Source organism: Tachyglossus aculeatus, chromosome 20, assembly GCF_015852505.1.
Source record: "Tachyglossus aculeatus isolate mTacAcu1 chromosome 20, mTacAcu1.pri, whole genome shotgun sequence".
NCBI lineage: Eukaryota > Metazoa > Chordata > Mammalia > Monotremata > Tachyglossidae > Tachyglossus > Tachyglossus aculeatus.
The window spans coordinates 3,003,109-3,026,164 of record NC_052085.1 but is presented as its reverse complement, the minus strand read 5'-3'; the positions used below and the strand labels follow the sequence as shown (position 1 = coordinate 3,026,164).

General features: G+C 49.1%; 1 protein-coding gene across 1 annotated transcript in view; it reads left to right on the top strand.

The window, feature by feature from the left end:
• Positions 1–23,056, top strand: part of FLT1 (fms related receptor tyrosine kinase 1) — a 123,099-nt gene that overhangs the window by 89,502 nt on the left and 10,541 nt on the right. The window contains exons 15-19 of the mRNA XM_038761775.1: positions 6,253–6,384; positions 10,991–11,097; positions 13,159–13,294; positions 15,747–15,851; positions 19,368–19,481. Of these exons, the coding sequence (XP_038617703.1) occupies positions 6,253–6,384; positions 10,991–11,097; positions 13,159–13,294; positions 15,747–15,851; positions 19,368–19,481 (594 nt within the window). The remainder of the gene's footprint in view (positions 1–6,252; positions 6,385–10,990; positions 11,098–13,158; positions 13,295–15,746; positions 15,852–19,367; positions 19,482–23,056) is intronic.

Here is a 23,056-nt window from a genome sequence, read left to right as displayed (position 1 = left end):
TAAGAGAAGGCATGATCCTTGCCCACATGGAGTTTATGGTCGAGAGAGAGAGGCAGACTCTAAAATCATTTGCAAACAGGGGGAACAAGTGCTCCAGTAATAATAAAGATATTAAAAATAACTGCGGCATTCGTGAAGTACTTTCTCTGTGCCAAGCTCTGTAATGGACACAAGATCATCGGGTCTAACACAGTCCCTGTCCCACACCAGCCTGAATGTAAGTGGGAGGGAGAATGGGCATTTCATCCCCATTTTACAGGTGAGGAAACTGAGGTACAGAGAAGTTGAGTCACCCAAGATTAGGCAGCAGGCAAGTATTAAAGCAGAAGTTTATGTTGCCAACTTGTACTTCCTAAGCGGTTGGTACAGTGTGAGGAGAAGCGGTGTGGCTCAGTGGAAAGAGCCCGGGCTTTGGAGTCAGAGGTTGTGGGTTCAAATCCCGGCTCTGCAACTTGTCAGCTGTGTGACTTTGGGCAAGTCACTTTACTTCTCTGGGCCTCAGTTCCCTCATCTGGAAAATGGGGATGAAGACTACGAGCCCCCTGTGGGACAACCTGATCACCTTGTAACCTCCCCAGCGCTTAGAACAGTGCTTTGCACATAGTAAGTGCTTAATAAATGCCATCATTATTATTATTATTACAGTGCTCTGCACACAGTAAGCACTCAATAAATACGATTGAATGAATGAAGTTAGAACCCAGGCCCGTGCTCTTTCCACTAGGCCATGGTGTACAAAACAGGGCAACAGGGAGTTGTGAGAACAAAAGTGCTGAGTTGATATTAGAGAGGAGGTGACCCAGGAGGAGAAGAAAAATGGATCAGGGAAGGCCTCCTGGAGGAGGTGGGGTTTCAGAAGATGGGGAGGGCTGTGGCATGGCATGATTCTAGCTCCTTCCTGATTCTGCCAAGAGGCCTGTCTCAGGTGTCCTCTGAGGGACAGAAACCATGTCTATTTTTGTTTTTATGGTATTTGTTAAGCACTTACTGGGCATCGAGCATTGTTCTATGTGCCAGGGTAGTTACAAGATAATCAGGTTGGACACAGTTCCTGTCCCACATAGGGAATCTCCATCTAAGTCCGAGGGAGGAGGATTTAATCCCCATTTAACAGATGAGATAACTAAAGCATGAAGAAGTGAAATGACTTGCCCAAGGTCACACAGTAGACAAGTGGCAGAGCAGGAATTAGAACCCAGGTCCTCAGACCCCCAAACCTGTGCTCTTTCCACTAGTCCTTCATTCATTCAATCGTATTTATTGAGCGCTTACTTTGTGCGGAATGCGGTACTAAGTACTAGTTCCCAACTGTGTATTCTTTCCTGGCGCTTAGTACAGGGCTCTACGCACAGTAATCACTTAATAGATGCCATTATTAGGACTGTTACCAAGCCCAAACTGCTTAGTTGCCCGCTGCCAGATGGAGGTGGAGGTCGGAGACATGGAAGGGGAAGCAGACAGTCCCATGGGGGTGCTGAAACCATCTTTCACGAGACAAAAATGTCCAAGAAGAAGGAATGCATTCAGCGCTTTTTTAGCAGTTACACAGGGCTAAGTAGGTGTCCTGCATTGTGGCCCCGGACAGGAACAAGCAGTTCAAATTGCCCGACCCTTGAGAATCGAATGACTTTATTGACTGCTACAGAAATAGCTATAACCTCACTAACCCCAGCCACTCAATCGTATTTATTGAGCGCTTTCTGTGTGTAGAGCTCTATACTAAGTGCTTGGGAGCCTACAATATAGCAGTATAACAGACACATTCCCTGCTCACAACAAGCTTGCAGTCTAGAGGGGGAGACAGACATTAATATAAACAAAATTCTAGGTGTGTACGTAAGTGTTGTGGGACTGTGAAGGGGGGGTGAATAAAGGGAGCAAGTCGGGGTGATGCAGAGGGGAATGGGAGAAGAGGAAAGGAGGGCTTAGTCTTGGAGGAGATGCACCTTCAGTAATACTTTGAAGCAGGGGAGAGCAATTATCTGTTGGAGCACTGGTCCTTTAAAGGGACTATATCTATTCCACCCAACTCCGTCAGCGGCAGTGGGGTTTGAGCACCAGCTGGGTGCAACACACTTTACTAAGCGTTCAAGAACAGGAGGCGATGGAAATCAATCAATCAATCGTATTTATTGAGCGCTTACTGTGTGCAGAGCACTGTACTAAGCGCTTGGGAAGTCCAAGCTGGCAACATATAGAGACAGTCCCTACCCAACAGTGGGCTCACAGTCTAGAAGGGGGAGACAGAGAACAAAAGCAAACATACTAACAAAATAGAATAGGTACAAATGAGAAATGAGAAGAGATGGTCATCATCATCATCAATCGTATTTATTGAGCGCTTACTATGTGCAGAGCACTGTACTAAGCGCTTGGGAAGTACAAATTGGTCCCCACCCTGTGAGTGCTAATGAGTTAACAGCAGGAGGCAGGTGGACAGGCCCTTGGGGGTGGAGGGGGAGAGAGAGAGAGCACATGCAAGGATTCAGCAGGGATCTGCCGGGAATGGAAGAGTGGACACAGGTTGGGAGCAAACATATGAGCTCTCAGGCTGAGGTGACTTGGAATAGCTGCAGCCAAGAAAACACCATTCAAATCAACCCCTATTCATCATTATTAATAATGATGGTATTCATTAAGCGCTTACTATGTGCCAAGCACTGTTCTTAAGTAATTATAAGTACTTGCTATGTGCCAGGCACCGTACTAAGCACTGAGATAGATGAACGTTAAGCAGGTAGGATGCAGTCCCTGACCCACACAGTCTAAGTAATAATAATATGATGGCATTTATTAAGCACTTACTATATGCAAAGCACTGTTCTAAGCGCTGGGGAGGTTACAAGGTGATCAGGTTGTCCCACGGGGGGCTCACAGGCTTAATCCCCATTTTCCAGATGAGGTAACTGAGGCACAGAGAAGTGAAGTGACTTGCCCAGCGTCACACAGTTGGGATTTGAACCCATGACCACTGACTCCAAAGCCCGTGCTCTTTCCACCGAGCCACGCTGCTTCTCTAAGTAGGAGGGAGAACAGATGTCGAATCCCCATTTTGCAGGCGAGGAAACTGAAGCACAGAGAAGTGAGGCAACTTGCCCAAGGTCACACAACAGACAAGTGGCGGAGCTGGGATTAGAACCCATGTCCTCGCACTCCCAGGCCTGTGTTCCTCATCTAAATAAAAATGAGTTTCTTTTTTTAGAATTTCCAACACCTGTCAAGCTCTGGGGTTTCCTGTGAGGACTGTATAGGGGATCTAAGTTCCTCCTGGGCAGGGAACACGGTGCTTTTTTATTCCGTATGTTCCAAGCATTTTATACCGTATGTAGTACATAGTGAGTGTTTTATACATACTGGTAACTACTACTAGACAAGAGAAGTAGCATGGTCTAGTGAAAAGAGCACGGTCTTGAGAGTCAAAGGACCTGGGTTCTAATCCCTGCTCCACCACAAGCCTGCCATAGGTGACCTCAGGCAAGTCACTCAACTTCACTGTGTCTCAGTGACCTAATTTGTAAAATGGGAATTAAGACTACGAGCCCCATGTGGGACTGTTCCCAACCTGACTAACTTGTATCTACCCGATGCTTAGAACAGTGCCTGGCACATAGTAAGTGCTCAAATATCGTAAAAAAGAGGTGGGAGGGAAGTGGAAAATGGAGTGAGGGAGGACAAGGGAATGGATGCCACCTGAGATAAGGATGGGACGAAAGGCTGGGGGTGGAGGTGGAGATAATGAGCCTAATCAGAGAGAACCAAAGAGACGCTGAGGAGCACAGCGGGTCCAAGAGAGAGGAGGAGACGAGGCTTAGTGTGTTTTATGTGCATGGGGAAGGGGATGGAGGAAGTCAGGAGCAGCAGTAGAAGCGAAGAAGCGACCTCCGACTCAAAGACCCACCTGCCGATGTCCGTGAGTGTGAGGGATTCTTGGAGAGACAGGATCAATCGATGGTATTTATTGAGCCCAAAGCGGAACAGTGGCAAATCTAGAATTAGAAGGCAGGTCTCTTGCCTCCCAGCCTGCTGCTCTTTCAATCACCCAATCAATGGTATTTATGGAGTGCTTGCTGTGTGCGGAGTACCGTACTAAGCGCTTGGGAGAGTGCAATACAACAGAATTGGCAGACACGTTTCCTGACCACAACGAGCTTGCAGTCTGGAGGGGGAGACAAGGAGTAATATAAATAATCAAATTACTGATGTGGACCGTGGAGCTGAGGGTGGGGTGAATATAAAGTGTGCTATCCATCGCCCCTGAACGTAATAATAATTGTGGTATTTAAGTGCTTACCATGTACCAAGCACTGTTCTAAACAATGGGGTAGATACAACATAATCAGGTTGTCCCATGTGGGGCTCAGTCTTAATCCCCGTTTTACAGATGAGGGAACTGAGGCACAGAGAATTTAAGTGTCTTGCCCAAGGTCATGCAGCAGACAAGTGGTGAAGGCGGGATTAGAACCCACATCCTCTGACTCCCAAGCCCGTACTCTTTCCACTGAGACACATTGCTTCTAGAGGGAACATCAGTCTTCCCACTAGGAAAAGCTACCTCCTAGTTGGTGAGCCACCTGGGTGACAGGAACTATGTGCAATTCATTCATTCAATCATATTTATTGAGCACTTACTGTGTGCAGAACACTGTACTAAGCGCTTGGGAAGTACAATCTGATGATCTTGAATGTAAACCAGCACTCACATAGGAAGCACTTAATAGACACCATAATTATTGGTATTTATTAGAACAGCCACATTCCCCTTGAGATCTTTTCCAGATTCCCTTCTGCTTCCTCCTTCCTTCCCCTTCCTTTTCACTACCCCACCACTTCAACCCCAGGTCCAGCTCAGAGCAGGCTCCCTTCTTCCTACTGGTGACTCACAAGAGTTTCTCAGCTTTTCTGGCTTTCATAATAATAATAATAATAATGGCATTTATTAAGCACTTACTATGTGCAAAGCACTGTTCTAAGTGCTGTTCATGTTCATGCCCTCAGGGAATTAATCATCTGTGAGAAAAAAGTGTGAGCTTTAAGCCACAGATACATAACTGTCTATATGCATATAGATTCATTCATTCAATCGTATTTATTGAGCGCTTACTGTATGCAGAGCACTGTACTAAGTGCTTGGGAAGTACAAGTTGGCAACATATAGAGACAGTCTCTACCCAACAACGGGCTCACAGTCTAGAAGGGGAAGACAGACAACAAAGCAAAACATGTGGACAGGTGTCAAGTCGTCAGAACAAATAGAATTAAAGCTAAATGCACATCATTAACAAAATAAATAGAACAGTTAATATGTACAAGTAAAATAAATACAGTACAAACATACATACAGGTGCTGTGGGGAAGGGAAGGAGGTAGGGCGGGGGGATGGGGAAGAGGAGAGGAAAAAGGGGGCTCAGTCTGGGAAGGCCTCTTGGAGAAGGTGAGCTCTCAGTAGGGCTTGGTGTCAGAAGTGGGATAGATAGATATGGATCATCATCATCATCATCAATCATATTTATTGAGCGCTTACTGTGTGCAGAGCACTGTACTAAGCGCTTGGGAAGTACAAATTGGCAACATATAGAGACAGTCCCTACCCAACAGTGGGCTCACAGTCTAAAAGGGGGAGACAGAGAACAAAACCAAACATACTAACAAAAATAAAATAAATAGAATAGATATGTACAAGTAAAATAAATAAATAGAGTAATAAATATGTACAAACATATACATATATACAGGGATATATATATATAGAGAGAGAGAGAGATATCTCTCTCTCTCTATAGAGAGAGAGATATATGTATCCATCGTGCCTAGTGGAAACAGCACTATCCTGGGAATCCGAAGGACCTGTGTTCTAATCCCAGCTCCGCCACTTGTCTACTAGGTGACTTGGAACAAGTCACTTGGCTTCTCTGTACTTTAGTTACCTCATCTGTAAAATGGGGATTAAAACTGTGAGCCCTATGCAGATAGGGACTGAGTCCAACCTGATGATCCTGTAACTACCCCACCGCTTAGTATAGTGCTTGCACATAGCATTTAACGAATACCACTAAAATAAATACCATTAATTGACTGATTGACTAGCCTGAGACAGGCGAGATTGGATACCAGGCAGGGCTGGGTACTAGCTAGACAGGGGCTAGGGGTCAGGCCCCCTGGGTTGGGCTTCCCGGGCTGAGCGCAGCTGGGTAGGGAGGGTCATGGCCATGTGCCACTCTTGTCTCAGTCATCCCCTCCGTCTTTCCCATGCAGGTATCGTCCTGGGGCCAGGAAGCGGCACACTGCTGATCGACCGGGTGACGGAGGAGGATGAAGGGCTCTACCGCTGCACGGCGACCAACCCCCAAGGGTCCGCGGGGGGCTCTGCTTATATCACCGTCCGAGGTAACGTGGCTCCCCTAGACTGCCCGGGCCTCCACTTCTCGCCTTCCCCTCGCCCCTGCCTCCTGCCCTCTGCTCTTCTCCTTTCCCCTGATTCCCTACCCCAAGCCAGGACCGCAAGGCCTGGGTGGCTCGCTGACCTCACCCCTGGTCCTGCCCCACTTTCTGGGAGGCCGGAAAACTGGCGGCAAGTGAGGCTTGGGGTGTGCCAGCCCCCAGAGTCTCTGCCTCCTAGAGAGTGGGAGAGTGGGGACAGCTGGGTCTTTGAAACCTAACAATAATAATGACATTTCTTCAGCTTTTACTATATGCCAGACACTGTTCTAAGGGCTGGGGTGCACAGGCTAATCAGGCTGGACATATCTTTCAATCAATCTACCATGAATGCCGACTGGGTACTAAGCACTTGGGCAAGCACCATAGGGTTAGCAGACTTGGTTCCTGCCTGCAGGGAGATTCCAGTCCGATGGCGTAGCTTAAGGTATCTTGCATCTTCCCATCCGGGTTCCCAGTCCGGAGGTGGACTGGGCATGGAGGCGGTCCCAGGAAGGGTCTGACTGGAAGTGGACCACAGCAGCCTCAAGAATCAGCCACACACCAGCAAAGATAGGCGATTTGCAGCACTGACTGTCTCCCTCTCTCCCCACCCCCTGGAGAAGGTTGTCCCTCTGTAAGGGGAGAGGCTGAAAAATACAAATTACTTTGGCCCCCAACAATATGGAGAAGACCCAGGCTGTTCTGAAGATACGCAATCAATCATATTTATTGAGCCCCTGCTGCACGCGGAGTACTGTCCGGAGCACTTGGGAGAATACAATATAACTCTTAGACGTGATCCGTGCTCTCAAGGAGCTTACAGTCCAACAGGGGAGGCAGAAACAGAAATAAAATAGAGATGGGAGGCGGCATAGCCTAGTGGAAAGAGAAGAGACCTGGGAACCAGGAGACCCGGGTTCTAGTTCCAACTCTGCCTCTGGCCTGCTGTGTGACCAGTAGCGTAACCTCATTATTTAATAATAATAATAATAATAATAGTGGCATTTATTAAGTGCTTACTATGTGCAAAGCACTGTTGTAAGCACTGGGGAGGTTACAAGGTGATCAGTTTGTCCCATGAGGGGATCACAGTCTTCATCCCCATTTTACAGATGAGGGAACTGAGGCCCAGAGAAGTTAAGGGACTTGCCCAAAGTCACACAGCTGACAAGTGGCGGAGTCGGGATTTGAACCCATGACCTCTGACTCCAAAGCCCGTGCTGTTTCCACTGAGCCACGCTGCTTCTCTGGGCCTCAGTTTTCTCATCTGTTTAACGGGGATAAGGTAGATTGCAAGATCCACGTGGACAGGGACGGTGTCTGATCTTATAATCATGTCACTGAGAGCTTAGCAAGTAGTACTATGAGAAGCAGTGTTGGCTAGTGGATAGAGCATGGGCTTGGAAGTCAGAAAGATCTAGTTTCTAATCCTGGCCCTGCCACTTGTCTGCTGTGTGACCTTGGGCAAGTCATTTCTCAGTTACCTCACCTGTAAAATGGGGATAAAGACTTTAAGCCCAACAAATTGTGGGTAGGGACTGTGTCTACCAACTCTATTGTATTGTACTCTCATGAGCACTTAGTACATAGCTCTGCACGTAGTAAGCACTCAATAAATATTGATTAATTGATGTGGGACATAGACCGTGTCCAATCTGATTAACTTGTTTCTACGCCAGTGCTTAATACAGTGCCTGGCACATAGTGAGCGCAGGCTCAGTGGAAAGAGCCTGGGCTTGGGAGTCAGAGGTCATGGGTTCTAATCCCCGCTCTGCCGCTTGTCAGCTGTGTAGCTTTGGGCAAGTCACTTAACTTCTCTGTGCCTCAGTTACCTCATCTTGAAAATGGGGCTGAAGACTGTGAGCCCCTCGTGAGACAACCTGAACTCCTTGTATCCACCCCAGCGCTTAGAACAGTGCTTTGCCCATAGTAAGTGCTTAACAAATGCCATTATCATTATTATTATTATTGTTATTAACAAATACCTTAAAAAAAGTAAGTGCTTAATGAATGTCAAAATTATTATAGGAGGAAGGAGTGGATATTTAGATGAGGAAGTGCTTAAACAGTAGAATATGCAAGTGTCGCAGTGCCCCAGGTTGGTGTGTGGAACATTAGTTGGTGCAGATATGCTGAAGGGGCAGCTGGGGAGAGTAATTTGGGGAAGACTTCCTGGAGGAGATCAGGGCTGATTGCACTAGGGCTTTGAAGCTGGCTGTTTAAGGGAAGCTGGGACCTTTCAATTTAATGACTCAACCCTTGATCTCTGCTCTCTAAAGTGCCCAGTCATTCATTGAGTGCTTACTGTGTGCAGAGCACTGTACTAAGCGCTTCAGTCCGGTGCTCTACAGGTGCTCCATCAACTCTGCTGATGGATTGACCATTTTCTGTCCAGAACAGACTCAATAAGGTCTTTCCATTGTCCTCATGAGAAGCAGGCCTAGAGGAAAGGGCCTGGGAATCAGAGGACCTGGATTCCAGTCACGGCTCTGCCCCACGCCTGCTATGTGATCTTTGGCAAGTCTCTACTTCTCTGTGCCTCAGTTTCCTTCTCTGTAAAATGAGGATTTAAAATCTGTTCTCCCTCTGTGTGTGTGTGTATGTGTTTTATGGTATCTGTTAAGCGCCTCCTGTGTGTCAAACACCGCTCTAAGTGCTGAATAGTGTGGGACTGTATGACCTGATTAACTTGTATCTACCTTAGCACAGTGCCAAGGTACATAGTAAGCGCTTAACAAATACCTCAGTTTTCATGATTAATCATAATGAAAATGGGGGTTGTCTCCTTTATGTTCAGCTTTCCCAGTCCAACAGCAGATCCTTCCTGCATCCTCGGAGGCGAGGATTTCTCTGAGGGTCAGCGGGAGTCAGCAGGGGTCACCTTGGGCCTATCCCGTCCCAGAGAACGGGGAAGCAGAGCCGGGAGGGGCCCAGGCCAGTGGGTTCTGCTGCTCTGTCGCCCAGATCTGGAGAGCTGTTTGAGGATTCGTCAGGAAGGAAACAGTCTGCTCTTTTCATTTCCTTTGAAAAACGAGTTCTTGTACTTACAGATAAAACAATGTGTTATTTTTATGTCTGAAAGGGGGAATCAAAGTGCCTTCTTTAAATAATCACAGGGCTTGTTTAGTTTGGAAAGAACCCACCGAGGGCTCGGGCCAGGGACGGGGGAGAAGCTGTCACATAAAAAAACCCCAACAACCCAAGTAGTCAAAATAATAACTTAAGAAATGAAAACAGCCTTCGCCGGGTTGAGGTTGGTGAGCTGTTGACAATGAAGACGCGGGATGCGTTTAATCCCGTGCTAGAAGGAAATTTACTTTATAGTCATTCCCTTACAGAAGGTGACGCAGAATAAATGCCCATTCCGCTCTTACCTTGCATGTGAAAGCAGTTTAAAAGAATAATAATGGCAATTAAACATCAGTCGACAGCACCGAGAACCATGGAAGCAGAGTCATCACCGTGTCCTTGGGGTTTCCCGCATGACAGTCTGACACGATGGAGCTTAATGTCTCCTTGGCGTGTTACCGATGTTGCTGGAATTACACGCGGCGCAGTCCATTGCCTGAAACACATCCTCCAAGGACCAGAGTCCAGGCCTAGGGTTACCCCTATTTCTCTCTGTGGGACCGGATAGGGGACAGACCGACTGAAGAACAGTCTGCCTGGGTCCTTGGGCAAAATACGGTCATGTCCCGGGTCGACTGGAAGCTCTTTGTGGGCAGGGAAAGTGGTTCACGCTTCTGTTACACTTCCCCAAATGCTTAGTACAGTGCCTTACACCCTGTAGGGGCAGAACGAACACCATCACTGCTGCTTCTTAGAAAACCCCCACATTCTCCTGTCTCTGAAGCATTTTGTGATCTTCCTTCCTCGTCTCACGGGAATGGGTTTGGTGTTTGGATGTGTGTAATTCCTCCAGTAATGAGGCAGGATCCAGCTCCCTTCATCCCAAATTCACCGGACCCCAATGTACTTAGGAGATCAGTTCAAAATAAGAGAAGTGGGGAGCGGGATGGGGGGTGGGTGGGATGGTCACCTTGGCTACCCCAAAATAGTAATGTTAGAGGTTGTCGGTTCCTGGTTGTTGCCTGATGAGGAGTTGTTTGCTGCTTGTTTTTAAAATCGGCAGCTTTGAAGAGTTTTGTGAGCCTCAAAGGAGTCCTTTTAAGTGATTTTTCCCCCCAACTTTTAAGTTAGAATTTCCTCTCAGACCCATCGGGGAGATGTCATTTTCTCCAGATTTAGCATTTTAATGGTTTTTTTTTTCTTATGCTAAATTTTCCTGTTTTGAATTCGTCTCCTGGTTTTTGCATCAGTTTCCCCCAGCTAGGAAAGTTTATAAGTTCCTCTGCCACCATTTGGTGGGGAGCCTTTTTCAACTTTTGCGTCGATGTCATGGGGGAGGAGACACCCCCCCCCCCCGCCCGCCCGCCCATCCAGTCAGGACGCTCCCCAGAGTGGGGAAGTTTGCCCCTGGAGGACCTCGTCTGGTGAAGCTGGCCTTGGATTCCCTGGGCTGGGGGCTCAGATGAGCTCTCCCAGTTAAGCATCCGTCGTCCTGTTTCCACAGGAACCCCAGACAAAACCCACCTGGAGCTCATCACGCTGACCTGCACCTGTGTGGCCGCCACGCTCTTCTGGCTCCTGTTAACGCTTTTCATCCGCAAGCTGAAACGGGTGAGAGCAGCCCCCGGGGTGGGAGCCATGGCAAACCCCTCCCTCCCCGGTCTGTTTACCTGGCCCCTTTCTTCACACCCGCTTTGTCTTCCTCACCCGTAGCAGACATTCTGCTTCCCTCAGGTCTTAGCCCTCTGGAAAAGGGCCATTTGTGATAGGAACGCCGCTTGTCTTCGGGTTTGTATTTCATCCTTGGCCAACCTCTCCTGCCGCGACTCTCTGTCCCGTGCTCAATGTCCCGGTGTCAGGTGAGGGGTTCTGAGGCTGTGGGCCTTGGTGGTGGTGAGATTGGGTGTGATGATTCAGCCGCCTTCCCTGCCGATGCCAGGGCCTTGTTAGGGAGATGCAGAGAATGAAGGGTCCCAGGGGACCTCTAATTCTTCCAGGACCTTCCCCCACGGCCTTTCCATCAGCAAACATCTATCCGGTCATGGCGAGCCACGGTGTTGGGAGAAACGGGCGGGCTTCCTGAATGCAGGGTCCTGGGAGAGCCCGTGGCAAGCCATGGACCCCCCTCCCCGTGAATGAAGGTGATGTGAATTCCGGGCAGTCACCTTCTCACTTCTCCTTCTGTGGGCGGGGTGGTTTACTTTGTGACCTCCATGGGGGTACCGTAGTCCATTAGTTGTCCAGGGAGCATGTGTAGCGCCCGCAGCCAGCCATGCCCACTCCCTCCCTGGATGGGAGATGCCACCTCACCCTCTGAACCCACCCGAGAAGCCCCGGGGTGACGTGCAGACTTCCCTTCTCAGACAGAAACCTCCTCCATGGCCTCCCTACTCATCTCAGGCCTGGCCAGCAGATGGAATCCGGGACCCTGTGAGGTTGCTAGTCTCGTTAGCATCATGAGGTTTCTCTTCCATATCTAATAATAATAATAGTGATGATAATAATAATAGTGGTATTTAAGTGCTTACTAGGGGCCAAGCACTGTACTGAGATCTTGACACCTAGTAAGCAGTGTGGCCTAATGGAAAGAGCATGCACCTGAGAGTCAGAGGACCTGTGTTCTAACCCCCATTTGGCCACTTGTCTGCCGTGTGACCTTGGACAAGTCATTTAATTTTTCTGTGCCTCAGTTACCTTATCTTCAAAATGGGGATTAAGACTGTCAGCCCCATGTGGGACATGGACTGTGTCCAACCTGATTAAATACAGTGCCCGGAACATAGTAAGGTGCTTAGCAAATACTTTTAAAAAAAAGGGTTGGGATAGATGTAAGGATAGTAGGTTGGACACAGTCCCTATCCTGCATGGGCCACCCATCATCATCATCATCATCATCAATCGTATTTATTGAGCACTTACTGTGTGCAGAGCACTGTACTAAGTGCTTGGGAAGTACAAGTTGGCAACATATAGAGACAGTCCCTACCCAACAGTGGGCTCACAGTCTAAAAGTTCTCCCAATCTAAGGAGAACAGGCATTGAATCCTCATTTCACAGATGAAGAAACTGAAGCACAGAGAAGTGACTTTTCCAAGGTCACACAGCATGCAAGAGGCAGAGGTGAGATTAAAACCCAAGCTGGTGTCCATTTCTCACTCTAGATGAACTTGGATGATCCTATTATCACTCCCCCTCAGCGGCAGTCGTGATTCCTAGGAAATCAGGACTCACGGACATACTGAGCCCTGTCCTTGCCAATGGGTCCCCTGCATCTCAAGGCTGAAAATGGTTGGTTCTGTCTGTAGGGTCTCGCCTTTCCCTTGCCAAAGGGCTCCAGTCTGTTCTGCCTGTTCTCTTTTGGACTCACCTAGTAGGAAAAGTTATTTTCAGCAGTGGCTCGGTGCAAATGCCTTTCATTTTTCCCTTCGTTGTTGTTCAAGCAGTAATTATTAATGAGGAAACACGAAAGTGAGGGTATCGTTGGCGGAACTGGGAGCACCGCCTCTGCCCACAGGGCAGCACCAGGGACACTTTGGGGGTGAATTGGGTGCTGCAGTGGGAGATCCCGGGACTCTAGGCAAGATGGCACTGGTTTACAATTCGAGTTGGTAGACACAATTCCTTCTCCCACTGAGCCTACAGTCCAAAGGGTAACGATTCTCTGTTTTCCAGCCGGGTTCTGTGGCCGTGAAGACAGACTACCTTTCCCTCATCGTGGACCCAGAGGAACTGCCCCTGGATGAGCAGTGCGACAGGCTCCCTTACGACGCCAGCAAATGGGAGTTTGCGCGAGAAAGACTCAAGCTGGGTAACGGCGGGTCTGCCGGGGGAGCAGGAGAGGGTGGGCGAGGAGCTTTCCGGAGGATAGTTGGTGCCTCTTAGGGTGGAGAAGAGGTGTTGGGAGGTGCTCGCACCTCTACAGAGCCCGGAGCGTGGATCAAAAATCCCCTGGGCCCCAGGAGAGTCACTCCTCTCTAGAGGACTTGCTCTCCACCGTTCATCTTTCTGCAGTATCGGCCTACTCAAGGGACCCAGCGTTTGAAGCAGTGTGGTCTAGTGGGTAGGTCACGGGCCCGGGAGCCACAAGGACCTGGGTTAACGTGACTTAGTGGAAAGAGCCCGGGCTTGGGAGTCAGAGGACGTGGGTTCTAATCCCGGCTCAGCCACTTGTCTGCTGTGTGGCTTTGGGCAAGGCACTTAACTTCTCTGTGCCTCAGTTACCTCATCTGTAAAATGGGGGTCCAGACTGTGAGCCCCACGCGGGACAACCCGATTACCTTGTATCTACCCCAGCGCTTAGAACAGTGCTTGGCACATAGTAAGAGCTTAACACATACCATAAGAAAAAAAGCACAAGCCTGGGAGTCGAGTCCCAGGTTGTCTCAGCTCTGCCCCTGCCTGCTGGGTGATCTTGGGCAAGTCATGAACCTCCCTGGGCCTCCATTTCCTCATCTGTAAAACGGAGGTGAGATTCTTGCTTTCCCTCCCCATTATACGAGCAAAATAAGAGTAATAATAATAATGATAATTGCGGTATTTGTTAAGGTCTTTCTGTGTGCCAGGCACTGTACAAGCAAATCAGGTTGGACACGGTCCCTGTCCCGCAAGGGGCTCACAGTATTAATCCGCATTTTACAGATGAGGTAACTGAGGCACAGAGAAGCTAAGTGCCCGGCCTAAGGACACACAGCAGACAAATGGTGGAATTGAGTTTAGAACCCATTATATTCTCGACTGCCAGGCCTGTGTTCCGTCTACCCCACCATGCTGCTAGGATAGGGACCGTGTTTGACCTGATAATCGTCCATCTACCCCAGCGCCTAGCGGACAGCGGGCACTCCATCAGCACCATTGACAGGTCGGTCGATTGAGGCCGTTTGGAGAAAACTGGAGGCTAAGGAAAAGCCAGGATCTGAGAGGTGCAGAGCCTTTATTTAAACAAAGCTTTCTGTGAGACTGCCAAGTGGATATGGGGTAGGAGGGGGCCAGCCCCCGTATCACCAGGGGAAGGATAAGGTCTCCAGGATAGCCCAGCCACACAGACAAGGGAGAGCAAGACCGAAAAAGCTACTGCGACTTTCTGGGTGTTGCTCTGACCAAGACCCTGGGAGCCCACTGGCGGGACCCTGATCCGGTTTTCCTGCCGGACAGGAAAGAGTCCTGGAAAACAGACATTCCTCCTTCTGAGAACAGGCTTTCGCCCCGACTACCGTGAGAACAGCTCACTCGGAGACGCGGCTGCCGTCCTCCAAGGAGACGCCTGAAGGCGGTTTTTCTGGCTGAGTCAGGGCTGGCCTGAGGCTTGGCGGCCAATTTTTACAACACACCTCCAGGCAATTAGTCAGCATCAAAAAAACCTATTTGTATCTTTTTTTAAAAAAGACACATTTATTGCCTGCGCAAATGTGAGCCCAGATTCGGCGGTCAAATTGTGTACAATCGTCTGAGTCCTCATCAAATTGTAAAATGGATGCGGACAGAGACAACTCGATGTTTCGTGTTGGCGCTAAATGAAGCTACTCTAGGGAATTGACTGCTAGTCTGTCCTCAGGCTGGCTGGCCCGGGACCTCGGTCCCTTTGATTCCATCTCACTAGAGCCGACCTCCCAGAGGGTAGGTCACCCTTTAGTCATCATCATCATCATCAATCATATTTATTGAGCGCTTACTGTGTGCAGAGCACTGTACTAAGCACTTGGGAAGTACAAATTGGCAACATATAGAGACGGTCCCTACCCAACAGTAGGCTCCAGTTTGTCCTGTTAAGATGGGTGCCTCTGTGACCACCTTTAGATGGGGAGCTGGGGCTCTCCCTTCCTGGGGTCTGGCTTCTCCCCAGCTTGCCCTGTGCCCCAAATGCTGAACCCCAACAGAGAAATAGAGGGGCTAGGGATGTGTCGGCCACGGGAAGGGTTGACGGGTTTTGGAGGCGAGCTGCCATTCTCAGCCAGAATTTACACCCAAGGGAGGCCCCTGTCTCCCACCTGACCAGAGAGGCACAGACACTCTGGACGCTGGGAGGGACGGACAGACGCAGGGATTGTGTCTGATCCGATTAGCCTGTATCCTCCCCAAAGCTTAGCACAGTGTTAAGCACATAGGTAAGTGCTTAATCTATGCTGCACTAATGACAGTAAATGAGTCAAGAAGGCAGTTGGGCTATGGGGGGGCCCCAGGAGCGACCCCTTTGCTCCTGAAAACATTTCAAGTAGTCCTGTTGGACTAGCTGTCAGACTTACCACCGTTTCTTTTGGCCACAGGCAAGTCTCTGGGCCGAGGGGCGTTCGGGAAGGTGGTCCAAGCAGCTGCCTTTGGCATCAAGAAGTCTCCCACGTGTAGGACAGTGGCTGTGAAAATGCTGAAAGGTAAATGTGGCGTTTGTCTTCTCATGAGGGGGTGGGGTCCCCAGCTAGTAAGAGCCCAGACAGGCTTATGGTGGCTTCAAAGCATCCTTCCCTGGTCAACTCACTGAGGACAAGGCCGCGGTCTCTGTGGCCCCTGACCAGCATAATCCCAGCATCATCATCATCAATCGTATTTATTGAGCGCTCACTGTGTGCAGAGCACCGTACTTAGCGCTTGGGAAGTACAAGTTGGCAACATATAGAGACAGTCCCTACCCAACAGTGGGCTCACAGTCTAAAAGGGGGAGACAGAGAACAAAATCAAACATACCAACAAAATAAAATAAATAGAATAGATATGTACAAGTAAAATAGAGTAATAAATATGTACAAACATATATACATATATACAGGTGCTGTGGGGAAGGGAAGGAAGCTCCCAGCAAGGGAGCTTCTGCCCAAGCACCCCAAATCCCCCTCTCAGCTATAGTCCTGGGCTTTTTAGGATCTTGGCTGGCTAAAGGTGGGATCACTGGGAGGAGTTCACCTCACTATGATAAAGGAAATTCAGTAGCCATGCAAAACGCTTGTGTCTGGGAGCCCAGAAGCCTGGGTTCTAGTCCCAGCTCTGCTGCTTATCCACTCCAAGCCTCAGTTTCCTCATCTGTAAAATGGGGATCAGATTCCTGTACTCCTTCCCTCTTTGTCTTTGAGCCAAATGGGACAGTAGATGTATCTCAACTGACCATCTTGTATTGACTCTCAAGTCCAGCACATACTAAGTGTTTAATTAGTGCCATTATTATTGCCATTCTTCTTCTTTAGTAGTGATGATAATAACAATACTATTATATGGGTTGGGGTAAGGGTAGTATTTATTGAGCATCCCTTGGGTGCTTGATTCCATCCTGGCTTGGCTGAACTCCAGAGTGGAGCTTTGGGAGGCCTGGGGACAAGGTGAATTAGCCGGGGCTGTGAACAGTGACTTCCACTGGCAGACTCCAAATTCTAGCAATTTCCCCTCTCTGGAAACAGCCAGAGGATGCGGCTCTCTTCTGGTGTTGGGAGCTATTTTTGCTTGAGGAAACCCGGGGGCGGTGGCACTGTTTCCTGACAGATTGAACGGGGCCCCTGGTGCCAGCAGGGGAGAGGAGAGCGGAAGAGGAAGGGAAAAGCAGGGGGGAAAGTCGAGGTCCCAAAGCTGTTGCCTTGAACAGTGCCAGAGGTGCCTTATGGGCAACTTGGGTTTTTCGGATTCCTCCGATTAGAACATTGATTTAAGGTTGGTCCCTCCTGCCGCCTCCTCCTCAAACTGGTTCCCCAGGCAGGATCTAAATGGTGAGCATATCTGCCTGTTGAATATTTGCCAATCAAGCTGATCAGTGGACAGATCCGCTTGTGGAGTGCTCTGCACACAGTAAGCGCTCAATAAATACGATTGATGATGATGATGATTGACGCAGTCCTCTCTGGTTGAGCCACGGACACGGCTTATTCTGGGCCCCGGGCAGTTCCTCCCTCCGTGGCCACTGTTACAGAATGTCCCCCAAAACCTCCAGCCAAACTCCTTCCCTCAAACATGCCACCCTCTATCAGCCTTGGCACGCTGTATACCAAAAGTCTCCTGACTGTCCCCCCTCTGGACTGTAAGCTTGTTGTGGGCAGGGAACCTGTCTATTTATTGCTATACTGTACTCTCCCAATTGCTTAGTACAGTGCTCTGCATACAGAAAGTGCTCGATAAATACGATTGACTGATTTACCTGACCTGCGCTCTTTTCTGTGAGACTTCCGAAAGCAAAAACTCTGGGAAAAGGGATCTCAGAAGCTAAGGGAGATGGGAGTAGGGAAGTCTGGATGCAACTCAAGGAGTTTGGTGGGTGAGGAGAGTCTGGGAGGTTAGAGGGCAGGGAATGGGGTCAGGAGGAAGGTTTCAGTTTTAGGAGATTCATTCATTCATTGTCGTATTTATTGAGCGTCTACTGTGGCAGAGTTCTGTACTAAGCACCGCTCCTGGAATCATGGAGGGGTTGGAAGGTGGGGGGGGGTTTCTTCCCCTTACCAGCCTGGTGGAGTATTGATACCTTTTGTAGAAGTGGATAAGAACAGTACTTTGCACATAGTAAGCGCTTAATAAATGTTATTATTATTATAAGAACAAAATCCAACATAAACTACCAAGAAACGGGAGGGAAAGCAGAAAACATCCTCCAGCCCCTGTCCAGGGACCGGAGTTTTTTGCTAGGACCTGGCCACCGGACCCAGGCTTTCAGCTCCAGGAAAATTGGGGGGAAATGGGTGGTCTCTGGGGAAGAAGGAGCAGGATGCTGCCCCACCCTGCCTCCTCCCCACACCCGGCTCCTCCGCCTCTTCGCTACTACTGCCGAAACTGAGGCTTAATGGAGATGAGAAAGGGACTAACGGCTTTGTAAAGTCGCCTGTGGAAGGATCGATTTGGGGGGGATTTGCCAGGCGTGAGGGTCCCAGTCCCTGAAGTGGGCATAACCTCATGGCACCCCGGAGTGGGCAGGGAGGGGCACAGGGGGCTTTGGAGGCAGTGTCCTGACTCACCTTCCAGCCCCCCCGGGGCCCAGAGGAAGTGTGATGGTGTGCTGGACAATATGTTCTCCGGAGGGCGGCCCCTTTCAGATCCCGAGCTCACCTCGCCTCCCTCCCCGGCTCCCTTCCAGGCTGAGGGCTGGACTTGCTTTCCCCAGAAAGGTGCCCTTGGCTCCCCCAGGAGATATGGACCCAAGAGACAGTGTGGGTTTGGGGGACCCCGGTAAAGTGGCTTCTGGACAGAGCTGGAGGAACTCATAGAAACCTCTGTGGGACCAGAAGATGCGTGTTAGGTGTTCCTTGGAGTTGAAGAGTGGTTGCATTACCCTGTGTGCTCATTCTGTCTCTCTCTCCTTCCCTTTCCTTTTTCCTCCCTCCCTCCCCTGAAATGGGGCAGAGATCCCAGTCCATGTGCAAGGCCAGGCCAAAACGCAATCCATGCCTACAAATCATCCAGGCCATGTAGAGTCCAAAAAGGACAATTTGGCCTCAGTTATCCAAATAGTTCAGGCACACCCCCACCTTTTTTCCTGAAAGATCCAGATGATCGCAGCCCTAAGGGCGATCTTTTGTCTCATTAGGGATAGATATGTGTGCAGGCCCACATATAACAGGAAGAATCACTTTCGCCTGAAGCGCAACTAGACAGGGGATGAGATGGCGTGGCATGGGGGGGAAGGATTAGGGCTTGGGTTCCTACATGCGTGTCCATGTGTGTGTTCATGTGTAAATGTGTAAATGCTAACCCCCTCAGAGCCTCTGGCCCCCAACGGGGTGGGAAGGCAGGGACTCTCCGGGTGGTAAGCCAGAGCACCGTCAAGGCCAGGGTGGAAAGGGCAAGGATGGAGGGCACAGACCTCACCAGTGGAGGGAACATGTCTGTTACATTGCTATATTGTATTCTCCCTGAGCGTTTAGTACAGTGCTCTGCTCATAGTAAGTGCTCAATAAATTGACTTTGCCTGGTTTCCTGCACAGAGGGGGCAACGGCCAGCGAGTACAAAGCCCTAATGACAGAGCTGAAGATCCTGACTCATATCGGCCCCCACCTGAATGTGGTGAACCTGCTGGGAGCCTGTACCAGGCATGGAGGTATGACTTGACCTGACCAGACTTGGTGGGGGCAGCCCAACATCTGGGGTCGCGGGGGTTGACCCGCATGGGTGGGTTTTTTTTGTTTTTGTTTTTGTTTTTTTAATGGCATTTGTTAAGCGCTTACTATGTGCAGAGCACTGTTCTAAGCGCTGGGGGGGTTACAAGGTGATCAAGTTGCCCCACGTGGGGCTCCACAGTCTTAATCCCCATTTTACAGATGGGGTAACTGAGGCTCAGAGAAGTTAAGGGTTTTGGAGAGGCATGGCTCCCGAGACCACCTGGGCCTCATTCCCCTGGCCCTGGGGCTCCCAGCCCCCTCCTTCTGGTTGCCCGCTCCTGAGCTCATGATGATGATGATTATGAAGGTATTTGTTAAGCGCTTACTATGTGCCAAGCACTGTTAATAATAATAATAAGAATAATAATAATAATAATAATGGCATTTATTAAGCGCTTACTATGTGCAAAGCACTGTTCTAAGCACTGGGGAGGTTCCAAGGTAATCAGGTTGTCCCACAGGGGGCTCACAGTCTTCATCCCCATTTTACAGATGAGGTAACTGAGGCACAGAGAAGTGAAATGACTTGCCCAAAGTCACCCAGCTGACAATTGGCAGAGCTGGGATTTGAACCCATGACCTCTGACTCCAAAGCCCAGGCTCTTTTCCACTGAGCCACACTGCTTCTCTAAGCCAAGCACTGTTCTAATGAGGTTGCCCCACGTGGGGCTCATGGTATGAATCCCCATTTTATAGAGGAGGTAACTGAGGCCCAGAGAAGTTAAGTGACCTGTCCAAAGTCACACAGCTGATAAGTGGTGAAGCTGGGATTAGAACCCACGACCTTTGATTCCCAAGCCTGTGCTTTTTTCACTGACACATTGAGCTGAGTGTCATCCTGTATATATGCATATATGTTTGTACGTATTTATTACTCTATTTTACTTGTACATATTTATTCTATTTATTTTATTCTGTTAATATGTTTTGTTTTGTTCTCTGTCTCCACCTTCTAGACTGGGAGCCCACTGTTGGGTAGGGACCATCTCTTGCCAACTTGGACTTCCCAAGCGCTTAGTACAGTACTCTGCACACAGTAAGCACTCAATAAATACGATTGATTGATTGATCTGTCAGTCAGTCAATTGTATTTACTGAGCGCCTGCTCGGTGCACAGTACTGAGCACTTTGGTGGGGTACCATGGAGTCAATAGACATGATTCCTACCCTCAAAGGGCTTCCAGTCTAGCGGGAAGAAACGCATGGAGAAGGTTTCCACGCACAGCTTCTCTTTTCCAGGACCCTGAGGCAGCTGGACCGACCCCTCCTCGGTATAAATTGCAAGATAATGCCTGGCCTCTGGGGAGCCGTTTTATGCTTTTGTTTTTCAAAGCGCTTTGACGTCCGTGATTTTATTTTAAACTTAGCCTCGCAAGCCACGCGGTCTAGTGGAAAAAGAGCCACTGACCTGGGAGTCGAAAGAACCCGGTTCGAATCCCAGCTCCACCGTTTTCCTGCTGTATGACTTTAGGCAAGCCACCTCACTTTTCTGGGCCTCGGTTTCCTCATCTGTAAACTGGGGATTAAATCTCTTCTCCCTGTGAACCTCAAGTGGGATGGACTACAACCAATTTGATTATCCTGTATCAACCCCAGCGTTTAGTACAGGGCTTAGTTCATAGTAATAAATACTAGAATTATTATTATTACTTCATAATTATTATTATCCTTCTCTTGAATTAGAGACGAGAGGTATTACCCCTATTTTACAGGGGAGGAAACTGAGGCCCAGAGAGACTAAGCGACTTGCCTAAGGTCATAAAATAGGCTAGTGATAGAACCAGGAATAAAACTCAGGACTCAGGATTCCCAGCCTGGTGCTGTTTCCTTTTGTTTTCTGTCTTCCTCTTCTAGATTGTGAATCCGTTGTTGGGTAGGGACCGTCTCTATATGTTGCTGACTTGTACTTCCCAAGCGCTTAGTACAGTGCTCTGCACACAGTAAGCGCTTAATAAATATGATTGAATGAATGAATAAACCCATATTTTTTCCTGGGCCAAAAGGGCACCGGGCACTTGGCACTAAGTAAGCATTTGATATGGGAGGAGGAAGAGGGGATTCTTGATAATAGTGGTTGTTTTTTCTGGGGTGTTTGAAGAAGCCTGTTCTGTTCTTGCGGCCTGTGTTTTGGACTTTTTTCCCAGGACTTTGAGGACAGGGATGGAGAACAGTGCTTTGCACATAGTAAGCGCTTAATAAATGCCATTATTATTATTATTATTAGAAACCCTCAGTAGGTTTGACTTGCAACCCTCTTCCAGCCAGCCGGCCACGAGTGATGTGCGACCCTCTTCCAGCCAGCCAGCCACGAGTGATGTGCATATAGCTATAATTCTATATAATATATATATATATAATTCTATTCAGCTATAATTCTATTTATTCTGACGGTTTTGACACCTACTTGTTCTGTTTGCTGTCTGTCTCCCCCTTCTAGACTGTGAGCCCGCTGTTGGGTAGGGACTGTCTCTATATGTTGCAAACTTGTACTTCCCAAGTGCTTAATACAGTGCTCTGCACACAGTAAGCACTCAATAAGCCCAGAGAAGCAATGTGGCTCATTCATTCATTCATTCATTCAATGGTATTTATTGAGCACTTACTGTGTGCAGAGCACTGTACTAAGCACTTGGGAAGTCCAAGTTGGCAACATATAGAGACGGTCCCTACCCAACAGTGGGCTCACCCGGGATTTGGAGTCAGAGGTCATGATGATGATGATGATGATGGCATTTATTAAGCACTTACTATGTGCAAAGCACTGTTCTAAGCGCTGGGGAGGTTACAAGGTGATCAGGTTGTCCCACGGGGGGCTCACAGTCTTAATCCCCATTTGACAGATGAGGGAACTGAGGCCCAGAGAAGTGAAGTGACTTGCCCAAAGTCACACAGCTGACAGTTGGCAGAGCAGGGATTTGAACCCCTGACCTCGGACTCCAAAGTCCGGGCTCTTTCCCCTGAGCCATGCTGGTCATGGGTTCAAATCCCGGCGCCACCACTTGTCAGCTGTGTGACTTGGGGCAAGTCACTTCTCTGGGCCTCAGTTCCCTCATCTGGAAAATGGGGATGAAGACTGGGAGCCCCACGGGGGACAACCTGATCACTTGTCAGCTGTGTGACTTGGGGCAAGTCACTTCTCTGGGCCTCAGTTCCCTCATCTGGAAAATGGGGATGAAGACTGGGAGCCTCACAGGGGACAACATGATCGCTTGTCAGCTGTGTGACTTTGGGCAAGTCACTTCTCTGGGCCTCAGTTCCCTCATCTGGAAAATGGGGATGAAGACCGGGAGCCCCACGGGGGACAACCTGATCACCTTGTAACCTCCCTAGCGTGTAGAACCGTACTTTGCACATAGTAAGCGCTTAATAGATGCTGTCATCATTATTATTATTATAAATATGATTGAGTGGAGGAGGTGGACGGAGGCAGAGGGATGGCTCCAGTTTCTCTTCCTCCCTTCAAGGCCCTGCTGAGAGCTCACCTCCTCCAGGAGGCCTTCCCAGACTGAGCCCC